At 42.4% G+C, this 27,061-nt stretch overlaps 2 protein-coding genes across 2 annotated transcripts in view; both read right to left on the reverse strand.

Annotated features, from left to right (window-relative positions):
* DUS1L (dihydrouridine synthase 1 like) overlaps window positions 1-8,550 on the reverse strand; it is a 15,192-nt gene extending 6,642 nt beyond the window's left edge. Inside the window, exons 1-8 of the mRNA XM_083727912.1 lie at window positions 8,422-8,550; window positions 6,442-6,688; window positions 5,465-5,573; window positions 4,661-4,711; window positions 2,100-2,212; window positions 1,210-1,292; window positions 881-984; window positions 1-134 (exon numbers count right to left, since the gene is read on the reverse strand). The exon at window positions 1-134 is cut by the window's left edge and continues 11 nt beyond it. Of these exons, the coding sequence (XP_083584038.1) occupies window positions 1-134; window positions 881-984; window positions 1,210-1,292; window positions 2,100-2,212; window positions 4,661-4,711; window positions 5,465-5,573; window positions 6,442-6,678 (831 nt within the window). The 5' untranslated portion in view covers window positions 6,679-6,688; window positions 8,422-8,550. The remainder of the gene's footprint in view (window positions 135-880; window positions 985-1,209; window positions 1,293-2,099; window positions 2,213-4,660; window positions 4,712-5,464; window positions 5,574-6,441; window positions 6,689-8,421) is intronic.
* A 5,843-nt stretch (window positions 8,551-14,393) lies between these two features.
* FASN (fatty acid synthase) overlaps window positions 14,394-27,061 on the reverse strand; it is a 62,288-nt gene continuing 49,620 nt past the window's right edge. Inside the window, exons 35-43 of the mRNA XM_083727916.1 lie at window positions 26,531-26,622; window positions 26,253-26,404; window positions 25,818-26,060; window positions 20,264-20,452; window positions 19,152-19,373; window positions 18,013-18,233; window positions 17,526-17,624; window positions 17,158-17,409; window positions 14,394-16,078 (exon numbers count right to left, since the gene is read on the reverse strand). Of these exons, the coding sequence (XP_083584042.1) occupies window positions 15,941-16,078; window positions 17,158-17,409; window positions 17,526-17,624; window positions 18,013-18,233; window positions 19,152-19,373; window positions 20,264-20,452; window positions 25,818-26,060; window positions 26,253-26,404; window positions 26,531-26,622 (1,608 nt within the window). The 3' untranslated portion in view covers window positions 14,394-15,940. The remainder of the gene's footprint in view (window positions 16,079-17,157; window positions 17,410-17,525; window positions 17,625-18,012; window positions 18,234-19,151; window positions 19,374-20,263; window positions 20,453-25,817; window positions 26,061-26,252; window positions 26,405-26,530; window positions 26,623-27,061) is intronic.

Consider the following 27,061-nt stretch of genomic DNA (forward strand, 5'->3'; position numbering starts at 1 on the left):
GAGCTTGAAGAGATGAGCCCTGACATAGGACAGTGGGCAAGGATACTGCTGTACTATTTCCAGATATTCCTCAGCCATTTCCCAGACTACAGGGTTTCTTCCTTCAAACAAAGCTGGGTTATGGAGATTGCCCTCTAAAAAAAGGGGGTGGGGGTGGGACCAGAGGAAAGTTTTCAGTATTTTATTATTGACTGATAAAACACATGAGATTTCCAAACCACAGTTTGTCCAACGATGCAATTATACAGGCAAGGGGTGCTTAACCTTTCCCCAAATGACAATTATCCCCTGCCAATGACCACAAGTTGTTTTCTGCTCTTTTCCAGTTTCTTTTTTTTTTGGGAGATTTGCAAGGATTAATCTGTAACTATGGGAACTTACTGCTCCCAACAGTAAATTCTTCCTTTTAAATGAACTTGTATTTGTGCTCCTTATGCACTACCTGGACCTCTAGTGATAGATCTTATAAGCTTGGACAACTTTCTTAACAGTATTACTTACATAGGCCAATGCTTAAACAACCCTTTTATCATCCATTTGTTGTGCCCAGGTTTGCACATAAATATTTGCTTCCTCCATTTAACCTTATTATTTTTCCAGGTAAGTATCCCAACTGTTAACCAAGGTCAGCCCTATTCTAATGAATGATTGGCCTCTCTACTGAAACTTCTAAAATTTACTCTAGCTAAGTAACCTTCATGAATTCCAAGCTGTTTACATTAATGTTCACAAAGTGGCATAAAAAAAGGAACAGCAGCAACAGCACATAACTATAATTGGAGCAAGATTACTCAGTATCATTTGAATCTGGGCTGTGTTATAAAATATCTAAACAAACTTATTACACAATTATCCAAGAGGAGCAGCTCTCTCTTCCTACCTGCGCTCATGACACCTTGAACTCCTGTCTTCTGAATGCACTGTTCCACATCACTGAGGTACTGAATGTTTCCATTTGCAAACACAGGGATGTTTACAGCCTTTCTATGACAGCAGACAGAAATGCAAAAGCAACAATCAAAGAAATGCACAAATAAAACTAAAACAGAAAGCAAACTCAAGAGCATCTGGAAACAAAACACATTTTAATGCTGTTAAAGCAACATGCATAATACCCCTCCCCTCAGCTGTACGTATCTCACCCCACAGCCAAAGGTTTAGGTTAGGAAAACTGCCTCCCCAACACCTTGCAAGCTGTAGTTCCCTTACCTTACGGCCTGTATGTGCTCCCAGGAGGCCACACCAGCAAGAGGCCCCTTCTGTTCTTTTGTGCGACCGTGGACAGTCAGCAGCTGGAACAGAGTTGTATTTGTTTTTCAATGCAGGTAAGACGAACACATAGCTTTGGTACATTTGCTTTGCTGCAGCATATGAAATATGGCAGGATTCCTTGCTTCCGGTATATCACATGTTGGCTTGGGATTCTGATTTATGGGGAATCCTCCCATTTCAGCTAAATTATCTATGGTCACCAGGGCCGTGTCTTTATAAATCATACATAGAGCTCATCTTGTAAGCCTCAGACCGGATTAATTTGAATCCATAATGAAACTTTGATATGGGACTACAGCTTCTTCTAAATATACAGTTAGAGCAAGAGCACTGTTGGGAATCTCTCCTGCTCCTTTCCATTTTGATCGTTCAGCAATCTTCTCTTTTCTAATATGTTACTGGCTCTTTTCACAGGAGAAAACAGTATGTCTCCAGATGGTTGAAAAACAACAACCAAAGTCAGGAAAGCTGGGCAGGATTCGACTAATGAGTACTGTCAGTGGAAGCCCATGCAAGGACTTCCCCTTGTGAAATGGGGCTTCTCCCCCTCCCCCAGAAGTTGGCTTTGAGGAGGGGGCAAAATCCAGAGCAGCGGGGGCAGGAAGAAGGGGGTTCATTCTGTCTGGCAATCTGAAATAATTGCCTTGATAGAACAACCAACATAATGTGACATTGGATCCATCCCTGAATTTTTATTTCTAACTTTGTCAAAAAATACTCTGACTTATTTTTAAAAAAATATCACTGAGTTACTGTATATATATATATATATGTTTGAATGAAGAATATTAGAGCTTGCAACAAAACAGGAACAGCCAGCTTCTTACTTGACAACCAGCCTCCTCCAGCAACTGGGCATATTTCACAGTCTTGCCAATTTCTGGGAAAACACGGATTTTGCACGTGATGGGAACAGAGAGCTTCTCATTCGCCAACACAACTGGAAAACAGACAAAGATAACAGTTGTGAAATTGGTTGAAGTCAAAAGATCATGGGCCGTATCCAATGGTTGTGAAAGGCGGCGGCAAGCCCATGCAACCTCCCCGCTGCAGACTATTTTACTAGCCGAAGAGATTATTCAGAGGGACAGCTTGTGCTGTGTGACACAGAACTGTATCTGAAGGGTAGGCTGGAAGGGCCTAAAATGGGGTGGATGAAATTTGCACACAGTGCAGTTCTGCTGGCACAAGATTGCTCCACCGCATTTAGGACACTTCCTTCTCTTGCACTGCAATACTGTGCAACACATCCCAACACTGTTCAGAAGCTTTGGGGGGATATAGATAGGGGCAGGCCAAGGGAAAGACTGAGATGCAAGTTGTCTTCTCTGGCAGCTTCTAATGTACTGCTTATACTATATTATCAGCCAGGCATGGGCAGAAGGTAGATGGGACCTACTGGTAGATCTCTTGAGCGATTTGCAGTAGATTCTGATTTGCAGAAGGATTTGCAGCAAGGATTCTGACTCCCAATTGTTTGACAATACTAACCATCTGCTTCCAAATAAGGCTAGTAAAGTGACAAGTGCTTGGAGGGAGAACTAGAAGTAACTATATGGAGTAAAAAAACCCAAAATGGTATTTCCTCAAAGCCACGAAATACTGAACCCTACTATGCATATTTTCCACAGAAGTGTGTTCATACTGCTTAAAGCATCAATTCTTCCTACATATATCTATCCAGACCCTGAAATCTGAGATTCTCTATCAGCTGCCCCCACCAGCAGGTGGTTAGGGGCAAAAGGGCCTTTTCAGTAGTGACTCCCTGGCTATGGAATGCTATCCCTTGATAGGCCTGCCAGGCACTTCATTCAATATCTTTACAGCACCAGGCAAATATCTTTTCATTTTCCGAAGCCTTTTAAATGAAGCTGTGGTTTTAATTTTGTTTAGCTATGTGATTTTTATTCTCTGCTCTCTCTGATTTTAATCTGCTGTAGTTTTAATGCTTTTAAAAATTCTACATTTAATTACTGATTTCTTTTTGTTGTAAGCAGCCCAAAGAACTGTGTTATAGGGCAGCTTTTAAATAATATTAGGGGATTCCTTTTCATTCCCCCCCCTTCTCAACAGCTTTACTTTCCTTTTTTCACTTCTTTGATACATTAATGAACAATGCACCTCAACTGACCTCTAAAATTGCTGCCTCCTTTTTAAATTAAAAAATTAAAGAATGCACACTGTGTATGTATAGTTGTTATATTTACATCCTGTTTTTCCTCCACAAAACTCTTTTTTTTTTTTTTAGTTTCACAACAATCTGCTAAAGTAGATTAAGAGCAACTTGCCAAAGACCATCTATTATGCGTCATAACTGATTGGGATTCTCAGGTTCAAGCACAACAGTCAAATGACAATGCTACAGGTTAGATAAGATATTAGAACAAACTAGATTAAGTTGCGTTCCAGCCTGCCAAGTTCAGTTCTGGTTGCTTCAGAGCTTTTTCTGGTCGCCAACTCCTGAAACTGGATTAGGCTTCAGAGTCTGTTCCTGTGTGTGTGACAACCTCCCAAAAGCAATGTGCAGATAATTCCATTGATATACAGGTGACAGCTCCATTTACACCTACATGATTATTTTCAGAGCCACTGAACACGAGGTTGCAAATTCCACATTTTATACTCCAAATCATAAGCAGAGACCATGTTTGTGTGCTTCAACATAGCTGCAAATTTGTGAACAGCTGGAAACTTGCAAAAAAATGAGACAGGCTGCAAATAGTATACAATGAACCATCCTATCCTGTGTCAAGGAACAAAATTAATGCCCTGCTTGGTGCATGACAAGTCCTGCAGGATCAGGTTTAAGGTGCTGGTTTTAACCTTCAAAGCCCTATACGGCCTAGGACCCTCGTACTTACGGGACCGCCTCTCCTGGTATGTCCCACAGACAAACTTACGGTCTTCAAATAAAAACATCTTGAGGGTCCCAGGCCACAGAGAGGTTAGGCTGGCCTCAACTAGAGCCAGGGCTTTTTCGGCTGTGGCTCCGATCTGGTGGAACGCTCTGTCACAAGAGACTAGGGCCCTGCAGGACTTGACATCTTTCCGCAGGGCCTGCAAGACAGAGCTGTTCCACCAGGCCTTTGGTCAGGGTGCAGCCTGACTGCCTCCTTTGGCAATCTTTACAGAACTTTAGTTTATGGTTGCCATCAATTTTGATTTTAATTAATTTTTATAATGTTTTTAGAATGTTGTACTATTTTAGTGTTGTTAGCCGCCCTGAGCCCGGCTTCGGCTGGGGAGGTCGGGATATAAATAAAATTAATTATTATTATTATTATTATTATTATTATTATTATTATTATTATCTCCAAAGACAATCCCTTGCATTTTTTATTTATTCTGCTCTTCTCCTACTCCGTTCTCAAGAGCATCATGGACTTACTCATCTTCTGAAGAAGCTTCCATTCCTCCTGCAAGAATGCTCCATAGTGACCTACATACAAACACACACACAAAGAAAAACCACCCATAAAATCACAGCCTAGTAGAGACACACTGATAGGAAGGTTTTTGACAAAAAACAGGTAAGTATAGATGAAAACTATAACTGCAGACCCACAGTAATGTTTCTGCTTAGGCAGGGAAAGGGAAACATAACGTTTTTTCAAAATGTATTTAGAAAATAAACATAGCAACAAACTATTATCTCACTCTTTATGCCAGAACTGCAAGGATTTGAAATTTGCAGCACATAGTTCTAATGACATTCATATTCTGCTCACACCAACAAGAGTTCCTAGAAGCCTGGTCTGTCCTTCCATTACCTGACTACAGAATCTGCTTTCTTTGTTTCTTAAATAGTCTTTTAAATTAGAGAAATATAAGAAGCTTAAATTATAAGGCGCCAGCAGGTTGTTACATGAGACAGCACTTAAACTTTATGAGAGGTTTAAAATGCATATACCATTAAGGACTGATTCAGAGTCTGCTGCACAAATCAAGCCTGCAACCCTAAACACACTCACTGGATGGTAATTCATGTTCAACGTCTGAGTAAACATTTTTAAGACTAGACTGTAAAGTTTCACAAATTAATCCAGATTAGAATTGCTCAAGAGCATTTAGTAATGCCATGCTATGCACTTTTACTAAGATGCAAATCCTACTGTGTTTAATGGGGCTTCCGCCCATGTAAGTGTGAACAGCATTGCCATCCAAATTATTTAAGGTTTTGGTTTGCACATACCTCTTTTTGCAATCATTTGAGGACACCCCAAATTCAAGTCAATAGCATCACAGTAATCTTGAGCCAACAAGGCAGCCTGGACAAACACTTCTGGGTCATTGGCACAGAACTGTGAAACAGGCATACAAGCCAAAGAATAAGTGAGAGGCAACTTTAACACCCAACTATGACAATACATATATAAAACAAAACAACAACAATTTATTTATACCCCACCCATTTGGCTGGGTTTCCCCAGCCACTCTGGGCAGCTTCCAACAGAATATTAAACAGAATAAAACTTCAAACATTAAAAACTTCCCTAAACAGGGCTGCCTTCAGATGTCTCCTAAAAGTCAGATAGTTGTTTATTTCCTTGACATCTGGTGGGAGGGTGTTCCACAGGGTGGGTGCCACCACCGAGAAGGCAGAATCCAGTGGTCCTTGGGAGGGCATCCTTGGGGACCACAGGAATTTGCAATTTCTTTGTCAATAGACAGAGATGAAGGTGCACCCACAGAGGCCTCCTAACTAAAACCCCTCCTCTGCTCTTGGTGCTCTGAGAGGGCAAAAAGGAGGCATTCTGGAATGGGGGATCAGGGGAGGCACCAGATCTGCTAGAATCAAAACCTGACACACCCCTAGAATAAGGAACACATGCCAGCCCTGAAGTTGGTGTGATAATCCACTGAGAACAAAGGGAAGGAATTATTTTCTTTTTAAGTCAAGGCGAAGGGGAGGGGAAGACACAGCTCCTGCTTTCTGCCATGAGCACAGCAGGGCTTGGATTGGGCAGTCCTTTTGTCTCAACTCTTGCATTCCATGACCCAGAAGGGGAGTTTGGCTTGCTAGACATGCATCTTTTGGCCTTAAGGTTATGGCAATTATTATTCTACAATAGCTGTTGTAACACTATCTATTTTAAAGCCATTTCTTCCAAAAGCCACCATTAAAGGACAGCATAAAAATATAAAGCAAAATTATGTGATAGCTATTACCTGCACAATCAAAGGTCTATCTTCAGGGCACACATCACAATACAAGTTTTCTTTACGGTAATTGGCATCTCTGACAAAGACCTGAGCATGCAGCATAGGGGTATAACACAGCTGGGCTCCATGGCGGCGACTTAACAGTCTCCAAGCCAGTTCACTCTGATCCACCATGGGAGCAACCACAAAACGGGCACCTTTCAGTGTGTTTCTCCAGAACTCAAAGCCCTCAAGTTTGGGCATCTTCCTTTGACTGGAAGAAAACGGAAACAAAAGGTTCTCTAATAGATTCTAGTAAGTAAGCAACAGTTTATATGGCTTTTAGCTTTGTTCCATACACAGCTCTCTGCAGTAAGCATGCTAAAAAATGCACAAAACATTTGGGGAACCCTTCCTCCCCCCCAAAAAACCCCCACACAAAAGAAAACAATGCAAGAAGAATAAATGTTTGCAGAGCCCTGTAATGTGCAATTCAGATACTTGCAAGTCTCTTCTATGTTCTCCTAGGACTAGGTGATTGTTAGTGAAGAGCAAGAGCAAATAAGAGTTTTTACAGGATTACAGAGTATCCCATATTTTGGAATATCTTGCATTTACTACTTGTCTTTTTATATTTTATGATCATCATTTGATGATTCTGTGAACATCAGTGTGAGCTGTCTGATACTACAGTATTGCAAAAAAAGGGTTCATAACATCACAGCAACACTCATTTTGATATTTTTATCTGATCTATTGTAACAATTGCATTACTGTACATTAGCAAGCCAATGCTCAAAAGTGATGTTATATTAAGACACTACTATACAAATAGCACCAATGCAACACTTTCATCTTCTTATCCTTAGATCATTCACGTGGGGAAAGTATTGCAAGAAAAAGGGGCTGTGGAGCAAAGCTTCAAGGTAAGTGATAGTCATACCACTTCCTCTGTCCTATGAAGGCTGGGGATACCCACTGCTGCCTCACACCAGTCCAGTCCAGAGCTGACAAATATGTACATGCCAAAAGTTTGGCCAAACTGTGGCTTAGACAGGCCACAGAGGGACAGCCGCCCAAAAAACACCCCACTCTGCCACTGATTCCCTCCTCCTCAGCCTACTATTTTGCTAAGTCCAAAACAGCAGCATTGGGGGGAAGCACAATGGTGGCAAAGGAGCCACCCCAGCTGTCCCTTTGTGGCTCACCTGTCTCTCCCCACCCCTGATGCTCTGTCACCATGGTGCCAGCATTTAAGTTCCAACTAAACTGCAGTGAGGCACAGAGGGCTGGGATTTTAAGCAGGGGATTGCAAGTACTTTGATTTGCTTAGAGCAAGCAGATTGCTCGGTTTGCCTACTTTGTTGTGATTACGGTTTTATCAACTTGCTTAAACACTATACCGAAAGCACATTTTGGTGGAGGCAAGGCTATTGCCAGTGTGTCTTAGTCTCTCTCTCTCTTTTGTCAACTGTTCATTTTAATGCAAGTTGTTTTAAACTGCTTTTATTCATCATTTAAACGTGTCTTGTAAACCACTAAGGAGGTCTTACTACAAGCAAGCGGCAAAAAATACAAAGGAATAAATGAAAATACAAAAAAAAACCCAAAACCCTGCAGTGGAGGCTCCCCCATCCCAACCAGGTAGGTTTGTATGTTCTTAAGGTCAGATAAATAAAAGAAGGAAGAGCAGCTGTTCTATAGCGCTAGTAATATACCCCCCCCCCACACACACCCTTTGCAATAGAGCAACAGGCGCCGGTTCCGCGCTCCTTTCTAGGCTGGCATTAACCTGGGAGAAAAGGAGCTGCGCTGAAGAAGGCGAGGCACCTGCCATAAGGCTTTTCCTGCCTCTCGGCTCTAATGCGCGCCCAGCCCAGCGCTGCTCAAACAGGGCGGCCGCCCTCGAGGACTTAGGCCGGGAGCCGCGCCCTCCCGCCTACCAGCCTGCCTGCCAGAGTACACGGCCCCCTCGCCCGAACCTTCCGCTCTCTCCCGCCCCGGTACCTGGTTCCTACTGAGGCAGAGCCCCGGGCAGGGCGCTGAGACAGCCGGACGGCGCCTCCGCCATCCCACTCCGACCGGCACAGCGGCGGTGCAACTTCAAACCGGGCTCCTTCGGAAACGGAGGCGCGGGAGGAAAGGGGCCGCGCGGAAACCCGGCCCCTCCCGGCCTCCCCCTAGCGGTCAGGTTCGCCCATACTAGGTAGCGCCTTATGCGCATTTAAAGCTCTCACAACGACAGCGGGGCGGGCAGCGAGGTTTCTTTGAGTTAGTAGAATACCCCGGGGCAAAAAACACCAGAGAATTTTTCAACACAAGGAGGTGTGTGTGTGTGGGTGGGTGGGAAGTTATTGGGTTGTTGTTTTTATTTTGATTTATATATACACCTGATGTTAGCCTCCCTGAGCCCGGTCTTGGCCAGGGAGGGCGGGGTATAAATAAAATAAAATAATTTATACACACACACACACCACCCTGAGATCTTCGGGTATAGGGTGGTATATTAATTCAGTTAATAATGATAATAAAAAAAGAAAGGGAAAGGACCCCTGGACGGTTAAATACTGTCAAAGGCCACTATGGGGTTGTGGCGCTCATCTCGCTTTCAGGCCAAGGGAGCCAGCATTTGTCCACAGACAGGTCATGTTTTTCCGGGTCATGTGGCCAGCATGACTAAACCACTACAGGTTTCAGTGTATCTGAAGAAGTGTGCATGCACACGAAAGCTCATACCAACAACTAACTTAGTTGGTCTTTAAGGTGCTACTGGAAGGAAATTTTTTTGTTTTGACTATGGCAGACCAACACGGCTACCTATCTGTAACTAAACCACTACTGGTGCATGGAAACACCATTTACCTTTCTGCCGCAGCGCTACCTATTTATCTACTTGCACTGGTATGCTTTTGAACTGCTAGGTTGGCATGAACTGACTGTTGCGGGGATTCAAACCACCGGCCTTCTGATTGGCAAGCCCAAGAGGCTCAGTGGTTTAGACCACAGCACCACCTGCATCCCTGCAATAATGATAATAAGGCATGTAGTACTGTAGGAAAATTGTGGTTTTGTTCCCTTCGACATTGGTTGCAATAATAGTACAGAGTGGAATGCGGCTGCATGGGGTAGCTAGGGCAAGGGCCAAACTCTCCCCACCCTTTCCTGGGTTGTGAGATTATGCCTTTGTATGCTGTCTATGAATTTAGGCATGTGCATATGTGTGTGTGTAATATTTATTTATACCCCATCTTTGAGTCAAGGGCAGAACTGAGAATTACTAGAGATAAAAGGACTGCCGCTGTTCAGCACCTCTCTCAAGCGCTCCTCTGCTTTCCCAAAAGGTGTAGTCACACTTACTCTATTACTAAGTGATGAGGTCATTGTATTGTGCATTTTTTTAAATAAGATATTTATTAAGATTTTTTAGAAAGATACATAAGAACATATAAAAAATAAAACAATACAAAACATAGAGCAAAGAAGATAAAGAATACATAAAAAAAGAAAGAATAAACATTTTCCCCTTTAAAGTTCTGAATTTCTTAACCCTGTTTCTTGGCTTCCCCACACCTCCCTTCCTTGTGTTCCTGTTTATACCATCAGATTCAGCAAATCCCTATCCTCTTTCAAATCTTGTTATCTATTAAAATATTTAAATAAGTCTTATTTCCAAACTTTCATCCCTATTACATTCCTTATTGCATAATCATAACTTATTCACTAATGCCATATTATTTTATACCTCACATCATTTTAACATTCATGGATTTTACAATGTGTCTGCAGGTAGTCTTTAAATTTCTTCCAGTCCTTTTCCACCAAGTCTTCTCCCTGGTCTTGGATTCTGCCAGTCATTTCTGCCATCTCCATATAGTCAATTACTTGCATCTGCCATTCTTCCACGGTGGGTAGATCTTGCGTCTTCCAATGCTTTGCGATAAGTATTCTTGCTGTTGCTGTTGCATACATAAAAAAGTTCTATCCTTTTTTAACACCGATTGGCCGACTATGCCCAGGAGAAAGGCCTCCGGTTTCTTCAAAAAAGTATATTTAAATACCTTCTTCATTTCATTATATATCATTTCCCAAAAGGCCTTAATCCTTGGGCATGTCCACCAAAGGTGAAAGAAGGTACCTTCAGTCTCTTTACATTTCCAACATTTGTTATCGGGCAGATGATAGATTTTTGCAAGCTTGACTGGGGTCATGTACCACCTGTATACCATTTTCATAATATTCTCTCTTAGGGCATTACATGCCGTAAATTTCATACCGGTGGTCCACAACTGCTCCCAGTCCGCCGCCATAATATTATGTCCAATGTCTTGTGCCCATTTAATCATAGCTGATTTAACCATTTCATCCTGCGTGTTCCATTCTAACAGCAAGTTATACATTCTTGATAATATTTTAGCTTTTGGATCTAGCAGTTCCATTTCCAATTTTGATTTCTCCACCTGGAAGCCAATTTTTTTATCCAGATTATAAGCCTCTCTTATTTGAAAATAATGTAACCAGTCTCGCACTTTATCTTTTAATTTCTCGAAACTCTGCAGTTTTAGTTTGTCTCCTTCTTGCTCTAAAATTTCCCAATATTTCGGCCAACTGGCCTCCATATTGAGTTTTTTCACAGCCTTTGCCTCCATTGGTGACAACCACCTTGGGGTCTTATTTTCCAATAGGTCTTTGTATCTTGTCCAGACATTAAACAAAGCTTTTCTGACAATACGGTTTTTGAATGCTTTATGAACTTTTACCTTGTCGTACCACAAGTATGCATGCCATCCAAATGCATTATTAAACCCTTCTAAGTCTAATATGTCTGTGTTCTCAAGAAGCAGCCAGTCTTTCAACCAGCAGAATGCTGCTGATTCATAATAAAGTTTGAGGTCTGGCAGGGCAAACCCGCCTCTTTCCTTAGCGTCAATTTTATTCTGGGCTTTTTGCCCTGCCAGACAAATCTAGAAATATCTTTCTGCCACCTCTTGAAACAATCCATCTTATCCACAATTTGTAATGTTTGAAACAAAAATAACATTTTTGGCAATACATTCATTTTTATAACCGCAATTCTGCCCAACAAGGAAAGCTTCAGATTTGACCAGATTTCCGGATCTTTTTTTACCTCCAATCAACATTTCTCATAGTTATCTTTAAATAAATTCAGATTTTTAGCAGTCATTTTAGCAGTGCATTTTCTTGTCCCTATCAACAGCAGTCAGTAAGTGGGAAATGCATGATGTGGCAGCATTGTGCTATGGGTGAGAGATACCGGTACTATATGTAAGAAGGGACTGTTGGAGAACTCAACACAGGGATACCACTTCCTGTACTAGCGCTGTGTTTTCATTTGGCTCCTAGTGTAGGCCTTCCTGGTCATAAGTAAACGATTTCATGTAGGTGAATCAGTTGTCAAGTTTGTGTTCCAATTTATAACAGTTTGTAAGCAACTTTCACAGACTTGTTAAGAGCTACTGGTTTTAATTGTGTCCTAATCTTGTTTACATTTTAACAATGAAAAATGTACTGTTAGTGGCTTTCTTGTATTTGTTTCCATATAGTGAGGAGAGAAGAAACCATTTGTGGTTGTTTTCTGCAATGTGAGAGTCTGTGGACCGACTTGAACTGACCAAGCAGGAGCCCATGAGGACAGATGAGGCTCGGTGGAAGGAGAGGTGCTCCCCATTTATATGGAGGTTATGTTCCAAGGCACCACGCATATTAGTGAAATTGTGTATATTTGAAACCCATTGGAAGTGTCTTAAAACACTCCATTTCACTCTGCTCTGCCCTGCCCCCACCCCGTTCCACCTCCATCCTTTTAGTAACATTCTAGTGACGTCTTTATGTTGTTTCTGAGTCACTTCCGGGCAATGCTTTTTTTCTAAAAGATGTTTAGGGGTACTCTCATTCCATCTGAGACTTGGGAAACACCATGACAGGAAATGAGGCCGCCATCAGGGGTAGCAACGGAACTGACAATTCACCGTGCTAGAGAAGAAACTATTTTTTAAAAACGTTTTTTGTTTCTTCTCCTGTTAGATTCACAAAATGTTTAGGGGTATGCATCGCCCTGCATCCCCCAAGAAAAAAAGCACTGCTTCCGGGTATACAGTCGCTCACATAGTGAACATGCGTAAACAGGGGGCTGCCTGTACTCAGTCAGTCAGGCTCCAGGGGTCAGCAAACTTTTTTAGCAGGGGGCCGGACTACTGTCCCTCAGACCTTGTGGTGGTCCGGACTGTATTTTTTTTTGGGGGGGGGGAGAACGAATTCCTATGCCCCACAAATAACCCAGAGATGCATTTTAAATAAAAGGATACGTTCTACTCATGTAAAAACACGTCCATGGGCCAGATTTAGAAGGCAATTGGTGCTGGATCTGGCCCCCAGGTCTTAGTTTGCCTACGCATGGGCTAGCCAGTAGGGCCAGACAGTTACTGCAAGACCTTGGATAGTTCTGAGCAGACAAATTGTATCCACTGAGCCCTTATTTATTCCTCCTGGCTTTTACCCTTCTCAGACTCTACCCATTTCATGAGACCTAAGAACCTTAAAGAGCATAGCACTCTGCCTCCCTGTTAGATCCTGCCTAGTGTGTTGCCTGTGGTGATAAGCAGGCACTGGGGAGTGTGAGATTCCTAGCGTAGAGAGAGCAGGAACCTCAGAGGAACCTGGCCTTTTTTTGTGTGTGTGTGGGGGGGGAATCCTTGTTCAGGAGTATGTGATTCAAGGGGCTCCCAACTGTCAGGATCAGGCTCCAGCTTGGTCTTGGGGCCTTCATGACTTGTGGTGCTGACTCTTCTTCTCTTCCTTCTCTGGGTCAGTGTCAACAGGTGGCAGCATTGCTCAATTTTGTATAAGCAAAATAAACGCACACACTTAAAACATGCAAGGGTAGTATCAAATGCTAGCTGTTGGCACAGCTAGATATGATCAGATATGTTCATCACAGTAAACTAATGGGAGCTAAGATGCAATACAGACTCTGGTAAGTTTTTTATTTAAGCAGACTCCCTAGCTAGCAGGACCAGTGGTCAGGGATGGGGATTGTAGTCCGAAAACAGCTGGAGACCCAAGGTTGGGGAAACCCTGAATTAACATGAACAGTGCAAACAATGCTTGATGCTCAAATGTGCTGTTTAGGCCACAATTCTAGGCAAAGTTACCTGAGAGTAAGTCTCCATTGAACTTAATGGAGCTTACTTCAGCATATACATATAAAGGATTACAGTGTTAATGTTATATGTAATGCCTAAAGATTTTGAGAGCAGCCTAAGAGAATCCCACATTTTCTGATTTCAGAGTAAAAACAATTCAGAACTAGCCTCGCTACTGGAAAGATTCCACTCTAGTTTTTAGGTTTATTACAGATCGCTTGCCTATGGCACACAGATTAGCTCCTGCAAGTAAGTTGGTTTAAACAGTCTTCGTACCTCCTCCACTTGAGGGATGCTGGCTTATTAAGGCTGCGATCCAAAAAACATTTTGAGAAGAAGCCCTGTTAAACTCAGTGGGACTTACTTCTGAATAGAAATGTATAGGATTGCACTGTAAACCTACTCAAATGTGTCCCCTGGATGAATTTTTCCTGTAAATACTAGCACTTTTAACAGCAGTTCTCAAAGCAGCTGGCATGGTGGTTAGCCCTGTTCCACTGATGGGGAAATGAAGGCAGTTAAGTTGATGAGCTTCTAAAACCACAAAAGAAGAAAGAACTAAGAGGAACATTTGAGACTACATGATTTCCAGTCATGTAGCATGGTTATTTGATTATACATGCATGAGGCATCAAAGCAAGAGGAAGCCACTGTCCAATGAACTTGGATAAGGTTTTTGCAGCCACCAAGCTATAGTACCTGAAGAAACTGGGGGTGTATCTCTCCCCACCCCGACCCCTGCTTCCAGAAAGTAATAGAAAATGCAAGTAAAAATTAATAAGCACAGAGTATAGAAATAAGAGTCAAGGAAAGCTATGGCAGAGTTTAAGTCACCTTTAATTCCAGGAGAGCCACAAAAGAAAGGGGGCTCCAGAGCTTTTTCACCAAAGGAATGTAAAAATGAAAATGAAAACACACACACACAAAACAGAACAGGTCTGATCTGAAAACGTATTCATTTTACATTTCAGATTTCCAAGGAATTTTTTCCTTAAAATTAAAAACTAAAACCAGCCACTAAGCTGCCTGTCCACAGAGGATCACCTAGCCAACCAGCTCCCAGCAGGTATGGAACTTGTGTGCAATCTCTATGCCCCAGCACTAATTAAAATAACCCAGCAGAGAACCTGGATTCTAAAGCAGTTTGGGGAGGCACAACAATCCTGCTGGATACTGATTGCTCCATGTGTCTCCTCTGTATCATTGTTGCAGCAAAGATGTTCCGATTCTTCTACAAGCATATCCAACACAGATGAGGCAAGAAAAGGCTTACTGCTTCCAGTTTTTGTTTTTCCAAAGGGGTTTTAGGCAAATATTCATAACTACTACAGACTTCTTTTTTTGGATGGATGAGACGGGGAGATGGTTCAGCTGTGGGAGGGTTAAATCAGGTTCTTGTCAACAAGAACTCATATGAAGTCTGAGCAACCCTCTAAGTAGCAAATGGGGCGGGGGGAATTAAGAAGCTAGATTGAAAGTATTTGGGGGAAATTACCACACTGGTGCAGAAAGCTGTATACATCTGATCCATGCATTTTCCAGATGCAGGAATTATCTTAAAGTTGCCCCCAACCTCTGCTAAGGAAAAGACGCTATACATGCTCCAAGCTTGGATTCCCTTCCATCAGAGACTGAATATGGGACCAGCAACATAGCAGAAGCAGCTTCACCTCTCTGTAGAGAAAGGTGGTGCTTATCATAGGAATCTATATTCCATTCCAAATGACCACATTGTTCTAAAGGTCAATTTTGGTTTTACTTTTGTAAAAACGAGGCAACCAAACAGCCGCAGGGGGAAAAAATACTCCACAGTCAAATATTTTGTCCTTATCATTTAGCCAATGACAAATTAAAACAGTGAGCCTCTAATAAAGTAACAATAAAATAAATACCTAGAATATTTCAGATTAGAAATAATAGTTACAAAAAAGCCTCAATGGAATTAACTTACTGATACTGCTACAGAACTGACTCCTTCACAGACAAATGCGCCTCCAAAATCAGTTGCAGCTTCCCTCCTTACTCCCTAGGCTTGGTCAGTTTCACTTATCCTTTGGAATACTTCTAGACAACAATACAATACAATACAAAGCACAAAATACACACACACAGTCTGCTAATTCTTTTTTTTGGTGTGTGTACTGCAAATGGTGTAAAATGTTGCCCTCGATACAGGTCCTTGCAACAGTGCAAAAATAATGTCACTGCACTGGAGAGAGAGGGGAGGGGGGACTCTGGTCATTTGGACATCCTAGACTTGGCTGCGGAGCAGATGACATGATGGATTACAGGAAGAGTTCCTTGGGGTTGTCCTAAGGGTTAGCTTTGAATTCTCTCTAGCAATGACAGTAAAGTTTCTCAAGTATCTAGCCTTCTCGAACACTGTCCCGAGGTTCTGCCAACGAGCTATGGATGATCCCAGTAATTGACTCGACACCATCTCCTTCCAGGATCGTGCGATGGTCCCCTTCAACAATGTGGACCAACACTTTCCCATCACAGACCTGCACAGGGCACAAAGATATAAATGAGAACATCACACACACACACTTTCTTAGTTTCATACACCTTCTGCCTTTCCATTCAGGAGAATGAGAAGGAACTCCTAATGACCCTTTTCTTCCTTTCACTACTTTCCACATTTTCTTCATCTTCTTTAAATCAATCACAGCCAAAGACATGTCAAGCAAAGCCTAAGACCTTTTTCTTTTACGATAATCATTCCATAACCTAGCAGATTAAATATTCAGCTTCTGCTGCTGCTTCGTAGGTCAGAAAAATACTTGCAGAAAGTAAAGATCAGGAGCTGCATCAAGCATTTGAGCTCTACATTATGAGCTGTTAAGCTTTGACTTGTGGAGCACTTCAGTTTTCAGTGAGGGGTAGAGATGTTTAGAAGATGGCTGCAAACCATCAAGCAGGCTAGTTTTGTTGGTTTCAATGGACTTAAAAGAATATGTGATGTGTGAACTAGATGATGGACTGCAACCTACCATATTTTTTGCTCTATAGGACGCACTTTTTCCCCTCCAAAAATTAAGGGCTAAGCCCAAAGCCAGAACAGGCGGCTAAGCCCAAAGCCAGAACAGGGAGACGGAGTGCTACGCAGCGCTCTGTCTCGCTATTCTAACTTGGGGTTAGCTGCGCAAAGCCTCCGCAGGGCAGCAGAGTGCCTTTCCCCCGCTGCCCTGCGGAGGCTACAAAGGCTGCTCGGGGGGCAGCAGGAAGGCAGCACGTCACCTTTGTGCTGCTCCCTGACTTGGTCTTTGGGGCTGGCAGTGGGGGAAAGCAGCGCTAGCCCCAAAGAGCAGGTCGAAAGGAACCCAAAGCCTCCGGAGCCCAGTGGGAACTCCTGCTGGTCTCCGGAGGCTTTGGGTGAACGCACCTTGAATGCACAGAACACACCTTGTTTTAGAGGGGGAGAACAAGACACGCCCCCCCCCGTTCTCCCCCTCCTATGGTCGGGTGCGTCCTATGGTCGGGTGCGTCCTATAGAGTAAAAAATACGGTATGTTACTTTAAGGGCTGTGGTGGGTGAAAATCCACAGAAAACCTTCCAGTTTCTTCTGTTAATGTTACTAACCTCTGAGAGCTTGTAGTCTCCTCCAAGACCTTCGCCATACTCATTGTGGGTCTTTGCTTTCAGTAGCATCACGTTGCCATGATACTTGCTCTGAGGCACATACTTGTCTCCTGCCTTCAGTTTCTTGTAAAAGGAAGCAGCAGCAAAGACAAGGGCCTCGTGGCTGAGGTCTCTGTGATTTTGAGTTATCAGATCAACAGACGCACTTATACGAGCTTCCAGATCTGGTAGGGGTAGAAGAATCTCCAGCAACTGCAAACGGTACAAACAGGAAAGCTTTACTACAAGGTGCAGTTTCTAGAGTGAAACTGTTATGAGCAAAATGTGCTCCCCCCACCCCAGCTGTGAACGGTGCCAAAGAGCATTACCTTATTGTATTCCATGCCAGTGAACTGCTGAACAAAGGCACACAATGCTTCAGTTTCTGCTTCAGCCTCGTTTCCTGGAGTTAGCTTGGCTCTGTAGCTCTGGCGGGAGAGGATGGAGCACCAGAAAATTCATGTTAAAATAATCTTAGACACAGAATTGAATTTTAGCAAAGGCACAAGCCCAAACCACTTTGTGCCAGGCTCAGAGAAGGCGGGTTAGATTTTCCCAGCCCTGCCTGCTTCCACCAGCCTCTGCTTGCTGAGCGACAACAATGTCACTCTATCAGTGTGGAGCTCCCTCTTTCTCCCACTAATATCCAGTGGGATCTCAGTTTGGTCTCCAGCTTGCATTACAGAAATAGATTCAACAGGAAATGGCAGGCAATTCACATATGTGCACATGCAACAAAATACATGGTTGCGTGCTATTCCTACATGGAAGTGTAATCTTTTCCAAGTGGCTTTTGTAGCTGGATTGGTCTCTTACCTGAGTATGTGCTGCTACATAGGAGTGAGAACCATCAAGCAGGAACAGGCTGTTGGGTAAATGGGAGGGATTCTGCTGAGCTTCAAGCTGACGACACATTTCAAAAGCAACACAGGCACCAAAGGAATATCCAGAAATCCGATAGGGGCCTTCCGGCTGCACTTTTTTAATGCAGTCAATGTAATAAGATGCCAGGCTCTGTATACTGTCCACAGGAGCAGCTAGTAGTGAGAAGAGGTAAAATGAGGAAAAGAATCAGGCTATGGATGATCATGGCCACAATCTTTAGAACGTTGCTCTAAAGAGCCAAAATTCCAAACTGTGGAACTGAAATAAATTAGACAAGTTTCTACCGTTTCAAAATTGTTACTTTTTTAGAATATGGATAATTTTTGTCACGAACAGCAGAGATGTTCAGTCTGGACTTGTTTATTTCTGAGCCTCTGGCAGCAAATGCTTACTTTTTGTAACATTTTTGCTATTAAGAGCCTTATAATATATATACTTGTGCTTGTATGTGCATGTATGTTTTCAAGTGAAAGTTAACCTCAAGGTTTTTTTGGGGGGGGGACCTACTCTATATAGTTGTAGAAATCTTAATTCTGTAATTTACTACATGGTAAATGCAACGAAGACATCTGGATTCTGCTTACATGATTGAGGAACAGACTCATAATCAAGCATCATGGCTAATTTCAGCCTCCACTCTTTCTGGAACCCTTTCTATGTTTTAAAGCAGACTTCATCAACCTGGCGCCTTCCAGATATTTTGGACTACAAATCCCATCATCCCTAACCATTTGTCCTGCTGGCTGGCTCTGATGGGAGTTGTGGTTAAAACCATCTGGAGGACACCAAGCTGGGGAAGGACCGTTTTAAAATATACCATTTTGACTTGGTGCTCCCCTCCCCAAATTAAAGGAATAAGTGTTTTGTCCCAAAGGAATCCTTATTCCAGAACTAAATTATCACCATATACCTGTCTTATGGCATGGAGACTTCCCCATGTACACACACACATGGACAAAATATGCTTGTATTCAGCAAATTGGAATGTTTGTGAAAGATGTGAATTGATCTCAGCTACATTGACAAGGATGACTTCTGGATTAGACAATCAATAAGCACCACAGAACTACCTTTTGTGCACTGAAGTCCATAGGCTTGTATACGTAGTTTAGAGACAAGGTTGTTGAAAACAGAGAGAGATCCCTCGATAGGGTGAATGAGGAAGAGAGGCGGCTCCGTGCTTTTCACCTCATTCAGTTTCAAGACAGTTGGTCCATCTGGATTAACCAACAGGTTGTTAAAGTCCAATCTGGGTTGCTCTGCTTGACTGCCTTTTGTCTCATGGGATGATGCTTTAAAAAAAGCAAGTTACAGAAACAGATTATGAACCAGTTAATGCCACATTCAGTCTCATAAGATAATATAAGAGCAGGTTGTAGGTTGGTTTTGGGACTAGTATCACCTGGCATACCCAGAATATCATTGGGCAGGTGTGGGTAAACCCCCCATTACCAGGACTGCTTATATCTGTTTTCAAATGCAGAATCAATTGTGCAATGAGCTTTTATTTTTTGGAATTAAACCAAAAAAAAAAGTTATCCTCAGAGAAAACAATACGCAATAGTTCTAGACTATATGTTGACTACATAGAAAACGAAAAAAAGTACTCATTCTCTGTTGCTTCTGCAATAAAATAAAGAAGAAGAGGAGTTTGGATCTGATATCCCGCTTTATCACTACCTGAAGGAGTCTCAAAGCGGCTAACATTCTCCTTTCCCTTCCTCCCCCATGACAAACACTCTGTGAGGTGAGTGGGGCTGAGAGACTTCAAAGAAGTGTGACTGGCCCAAGGTCACCCAGCAGCTGCATGTGGAGGAGCGGAGACGCAAACCCGGTTCACCGGATTACGAGTATATTGCTCTTAACCGCTACACCACACTGGTGTTATTGCATCTATCTTCCCTGCTCCCAGGTAGCTAGTAGCAGTTTTTGGGTGGGTATTGATTGGGCAAACAGCATAAGAGGAAATGGTGAAAGACTCCTTAGGCCCACTCCAAGTGGCAGTCCCGTTTAGCTGCTTTGGGAGCTCTGAATCGTGGATCACCCATGTCATGGCAAGGCTGGCCCTGGAAACCAGAAAACCCTTTCTCTGGGTAGGTAGGGAGCGCCTACCTACATCACCCCTTCCTTAAGTGTCACAAACCCAAAGTAGGGCAGATTTTAACCCACCCGACATACTTACTGTCTGTGGTCCCTGGTTTTGAAGAAAATTCTCGTAGTTTGTTAATGGTAAGCAACCTGACATCTCTCATTGTCATGACAATGTCATAGTCCCTCTCCAGGGTTTGCCGCACTTCTACACCCATCAAAGAATCCAGGCCCAGATCAGCCAGGGAGGTGTCAGCATTTAGGCTGCTTACGTCACGGACACCTATGAGAAAGAAATACAAGTATTTTTTTTTTTTTTACTGCTTCTCAAGCCCCTCCAAACTGTCAATAATTTCTTCACAGATCTTTTTTCCTCACTGACACAACATTGCTATGTATTTATTTAAATGGGCTTTTAGCATAGCTGTCAACATTTCCCTTTTTTGAAGGGAAATTCCCTTATTCCGAATAGGATTCCTTGCAAGAAAAGGGGGAAAGTTGACAGCTATGGTTTTTAGCCCACTCTAGCATAAAAACCCTCACCAAGATGATTGCTACACTTTAAAATACAGAAGTAAATAAGCAAGCAGTAAAAAAAAGAAAAAAACCAAAAACAATTTTCAGTACAGTACATTAATCATTAAAATAGTAAATAAGATAGTAGTAGCAGATAAAACAGTAACCTAAAATTAACAAAATGCTGACTGGAAAAAATGAGTCTTTAAGATCCTATAACAGGTCAGCAAAGAGAGGGCCATGTATTTTTCCATTCAGATACCGCACTGTGTTTTCATGGCATTCAGTTTTATATGATTTCCTCCCTTTCATTAACCACGTTTGATGCACTATTTCAAACTGTATAATAATTAGATCAACACCTTCAGCTAAGTTCCCAAACTCTTCCTCAATGTTTATCTGATATATTTGTTTAAACTTTAAAGCAATGGTAGCTTTACAAACTGGTAAATGCTCTTTGCCCCAAGGAGGCTGAAATATAAATGACGGGGAACACGGATGAATGTTAAGGGAGCTAAATTAATAAATGTCTGCTAAATTCATCCTGAAATATTCACAGGGCACTCTTGCCTTGTGCATGAGTCAAGTTCCTGTGGTTAAGCATGTGACTGCATGGGCATAGACCAGGTTAATGGCCAAACTTGGCCCTCCAGATATTTTGGGACTAAAACTATCATAATCCCTAGCTAACAGGACCAGTGGTCAGGGATGATGGGAATTGTAGTTCCAAAACATCTGGAGGGCCCAGTTTGGCCATGCCTGGCATAGACAGAGGAGCAGGATGTCACCAAAGAAGAAAGGGACAGATGCTGTTTTTTAAATGCTTGCCTTTTAAAACTGGTGGCAAAGGGTAGCCAACATTTCTACTCAGAGTAGAATCACTGAAAATAGTGGACCTAAGTCAGTCACGTCCATTAATTTTAATGGGACTACACTGAGAATGCCTGACGTTGGATACACAAGTTATTTAAGCAGCAGTACAAAACTAGAAAACTATAAGGAGCATATTTTGCATTCACTACAGGGAGTAAATGGTTGTATTGCAGGTATGGAAGAATAATATTTTGGGAAATCAAAGTAGGATATAATGAGGTCTTTACTACGTTATCTAAGAAGAAAATAAGCAGATCCAGAAGGTTCCGAGTCATTTAAATGTTGGGAAATGATTTGTGCAATGCAAGAGAAAGTAAGAGCTCAAATATATGTCCACATTGCTGGTTTGTTAGGGAGGAATGATAATGATGGTGTTGACAGAGGGAAAGTGAGCAAACTAGTAATTTTAGAATGAGATCATCAAATGATGATGAGAATAAACAAATGATCATCAGAACTCTCGACCAGTGTTTTTTCTAAATTAGAAACAATCAACATACATTAAAGGCTATATTTAATACGCCTATTGTAAAAAGAATAATTCACACTAAATAATTTGTTATATACACTTTTATAAGAATATAATATGAAAAAATGAACAATAACATTAGGTCAAAGCAGAGGGAGAGAATCTGTATTTGTTGTATAACACTCCCACACTATATAGCCAGTATGTAAGTGAAATATACAAATGGCTGAGCGTTATCTTGAAATCTTATGTTCCAGTGGTTTAGAAATCAGTGTCTGAAGTCTGCTGGCCACTTTGGAGAGCAGAATATTCTTTAATTGCAAAGTTTAAACCACCCTCTCTTGGCATGACTACAAGGCTGGAAGTTCCACTTCTGTTTTAGATTAACTACAGTTAGCAATAGATCTGAACTTGAAACTGCAGTTAACTATGGTTTGTTGAAAATCAGGCACTTTCTTATATAACATTTTGAAGCCGGCTGATTTCATCTCCCAACATTTAAATGACTCAGCACCTTTTCATGAAAGCACAGTTAAGGTTAATGGCGGTTTGTCTGAATTTCGTTTAGCATTACATGCAAACGCAGCCAGTGTTGAAAGAGGGTAGGAAGAAGTGGACAGTATTCTGAATAGTTAGTCAGCTGGAACCATAAAGATATAAGACTTTGGACAAGAGAAGCGGGGGGGGGGGGGAGGCAGCGGTAGAGGAAGCCTCTCAGGCACCTGGGGTGGCGCACCCGGGGCGGGGCAAACGGCAAGCGGCGCCCATAGGGAGGGCACACGTGGTGCCCATAGGGACGGCCTGTCTGCTGCTGAGGCCCCACAACGCACCCCATCCCTATCAGTGCAGCGGCAATCCACCCAGGGGGGATTTTGTCACACACACCCCAGTGATAACACATGGGGTGAGCTGTCCCCACGTTCTCCGCCACTGGGAGGAGGTCCTTATTTCAAATAAAGGATTGGAGCATAGTGGAAGAGACAGTTGCATGCAGAGGAAGTGGGGGGAAACAGGAGGGTTGTAAATGCTTCCCCATAATAACCCACTGTTTTGTGTAAGCCATGCACGATGTGACAAGAATAGTTTGTTTAAAAATTGGATTTGCAGAACAAAAATCCCTATTTACAAAGGATTTATTAGATACACAAGTAAAAGTATTGTAAAAAAAATGTATAAACTGCTGCTAAAGCGGTAAACGAAAGAGGAATTTGTGAAATCAAGTATGATTTAGTGGGCCCAGGATGTGGGTCATAATATTAATTATGAACTATGGGAGAATTTGTGGACAGTAAATATGAATTTTATTGGCATGTTAAGCATTAAAAGAAAATATGATGAAAATGACCCACAGAAGGTACTTAAGACTTGCCAAACTAGCAAAAATGTTTAAAAAGGAAAAAGGTAGTTCTGATAAGGTGCAATAATGTCCTTTATATAAGGGGTGTGGAAGAAGAAGAAGGAGAAATGAGAGAATAACTATTTTGGGGGGAAAGCTGTTGTTTTTTAACTGTACTAAGATATTTAGTTGTCCGGTTTTGTTTGCTTGCTTTTTAAAGGTTTTGTCAAGTAACATTTTTTATGGCCAAAAACCAAACATTGTCATTGAAGAAAAAGTACCACTATGGAATAAAAATAAACATACTATTTCTAACAGTTCTTAATGGACAATTACAAAGGGGGGGGGGGAGAGGGAAAAAGGGAAATGCTGGAAATGTAGAGGGATTTTTTTCCACATGTGGAAATGAATTAAAAAAGATATTAAAATGAATTTAAAAAGATATTAAAAAAGAAAATTCCCCAAAAAGCCTATTATATGCCACCACTGCGGCTAGAATCTTATTGGCACAAAGGTGGAGATCGAGTAGGGTGCCCACTAAGGAAGAGTGGCAGTTTAACATGCTTGAATATGCTGAATTGGCAGGTGATATGATTGCTCTTACATATGTGACCAGCAACAGAATACTGCTGGGTGGAGCAGGCGCTCTGTTCCAGCCCACCTCCGTTTTCCACAATTCCTCTCCTACAGTCAGTCGGTATCCCTTGGCCACTTCGTCCTCATTAGGTTACATGTTAGAAGCCCTCCTCTCCTGCAAATATTTTTTGTACTTCTGCAAACCTTGGGGTTCATCAAGCCTGCTGACACCACCTTCTTGCACATGGATGAGGTCACATAAACAATGGCATTGACAGCCTTAACACTGGAAATTGAACTGGAAACGATTCCTTTTTTTCACATGTAAAGGTAAAGGGACCCCTGACCATTAGGTCCAGTCGTGGCTGACTCTGGGGTTGCGGCGCTCATCTCGCTTTATTGGCCGCCGTACAGCTTCCGGGTTATGTGGCCAGCATGAGTAAGCGGCTTCTGGCGAACCAGAGCAGCGCACGGAAACGCCGTTTACCTTCCCGCCGGAGTGGTACCTATTTATCTCCTTGCACTTTGATGTGCTTTTGAACTGCTATGTTGGCAGGAGCAGGGACCGAGCAACGGGAGCTCACCCCATCGCGGGGATTCGAACCGCCGACCTTCTGATTGGCAAGTCCTAGGCTCTGTGGTTTAAACCACAGCGCCACTTGCGTCCCTCACACGATCCCTACCACATAGCATGTAAGTTCCTGCTAAGCGTTTCCATATTCTGGTCCCCACTCTATAATTGTCTCACTTATGCTCTCCCGAGTCTGTGCCTTGTCCCACTTTTGTTCTCTGTTATGTTCTCTCTCTCTTCCAAGTTTCAAAAATGAGGGAGGTGACAGGTCCACACCTTTAAAACCCACTCCTGTGCAAACCTCTGACCATATTTCCTCCCACACCTAATCCTCCTTGCATCTACTTGCAATACACTGTTTTCCCCCTACGAAAAGCCTACGCATGGCACAACTTTTCAACAGCAATCCAGTTCTGTGAAATCATCCCCAGGGAACAATAGGGCTGATTGTCTTCTAGTATGAAAAAGTATAGCAGGCAATAATCAGGCCAGGAGAGATGATGCAGTGCGAGTAGCACAATACAATCCTGAAGTAACAGCAATGGATTGTGTGAGAAACAGTGGATATAAATAAACCACAGGAGTTGTAAAGAGGGCAACTTTTAATCTGCATAAATTAATCAGATTTCAAAATGGTTCTCTCTTTGGCTGGTACTCTTGCAACTATTTCAGCAGCTCTGAGGGGAAGAAAAGGCCTTAACTGATGCTTCTGCTGTTTTGGTGTGCCCTCTCTCTCTCTCTCTCTCTCTCTCTCTCTCTCTCTCTCTCTCTCACACACACACACACACACACACACACACTCTCTCTCACACACACACACACACACACAATTCCTGCATATCTACACAAAGGGTGTATGGGGCCACCATTATAAAACTGTGGCCGTGAACCTAGAGTTGCCGTATTCCAGAAAGTGAAAATCCGGACACAAAAGTCATTCAGTTTTTGGCAAAGTTGCTGAAATTCTAAAAAATAAATAAATTGATAGTTCCTATATGGGTTGCCACACATCCGTGTTTTCCTGGACATTTTCATGATTTCCTGTAATTTCCGAAAGACAAATCCAAGGTATATCAGGGAAAACACGGACATATGGCAGGCCTACCATGAACTATAATAAAATAGTGTAAAAATCCTCTCAGCTACACAGTGTAGCAAATTTCCTGGGCAGATTCATTACAAGCACCATAGCTAGCTCCAGCTGTTAATTCATTTCACACCAGCATAGCTGTTTTATGCTAACCACTGGAGATTTTCAACGAAGACAACATCACGGAATTGCCGCCATTATCCAGAGTGATATTTACCGAGAATGTGAGCAACAGCATCCACGAGGTCTTTCTGGCCGGCCCCATCACTTTTTGCCAAGACTTTTTCTGCCAGGACGAAACTGGACATGACAGGCTGAGGCTGGTTGAGGAAGTGATCCAGAACTTCCAAGCATGAGCTGAGCCTCTGTGGCAGAGTCCCTCCAACCACAGTATCATTGGTGCCCATTGTCTCCAAGACGACACCCACGTCACCAATAGCACCCCACTGTACTGCCAGGGCTGGAAAAGAAGAGAGAATGCATGGTGGTGTTTATGGAGCATATGACAAAACAAAATAGAGCAAGCAGGCAGAAACAGATTTGGTGGTGCACAAAAGGCATCAGGCGGCATATGCTTAGTTCTGCGAAAATTGTTTTTTGCATTTTACTTTCAAAAAGAAATTCCTCGGGGCTGGAGGGACTGTGCTGTTACCTGGAAGCCCATCATGCCGTCTCTGTTCACAGATGCGCTCCATGGTGGAGTTGGCAAAACCATAATTGCTCTGCCCGGCATTTCCTCTTCCACAGCTTACCGAAGAGAAAACGACAAAATGGTCCAGCTCTGGGCACTTTTGACGGGTTACTCTAGGGGGGGGGAACATCACAGGGAAGATGATTTGTTACTCATTTTCATGAAGATTCCTCTCTCCCTCATCTTAAGTATCATCAAGTAGAACAGTTGTTCATATTCAGTCTTCACATGCTACTTACTGGTCCAGGTTAAGTGTCCCTGAATATTTGGGTTTGTTGACTTCCTGGAAAAGTTCTGGTGTCTGATTTTCCAGCATAGCATCTTTCAAGACCTATAGGAAACCAGGAATTAGTGTTTTTCACATTTGTCCCCCACTCACTCAAGTCAATCATGCTTTTCTTTTCAAAACAAATATGGAAACAGAATAGCAAATTCTGGACAAAGGGCCAACCTGGATGTACTGTTGTAAATTTAAATTGCATGTCTAAAAACGCAAATGGTAGCCGTTGCAGAAGGAGGGGAATGATAATTAGTAGTTCTGCAGCTAGGGATGGTATGGTTAAACTCTCACACAATATTTGCCCTCCAGTGTGTGCTGTTTATATATATTTTTTAAAAATACAAGCATACATTTAAAGTCAAGTCTAGTTTGGTCCTAAGAAATCTAGCTAAGATATTTTTGAAATATAAATTAGTGATTCTTCCTGATGAGGGTCAGATAAGTTCTCCTCATGCATTGCTTCTTTTACACATGTACAACATTAACAACT

This window comes from Podarcis gaigeae (assembly GCF_964106915.1).
Source record: "Podarcis gaigeae genome assembly, chromosome: 2".
NCBI classification, from domain to species: Eukaryota; Metazoa; Chordata; class Lepidosauria; order Squamata; family Lacertidae; genus Podarcis; species Podarcis gaigeae.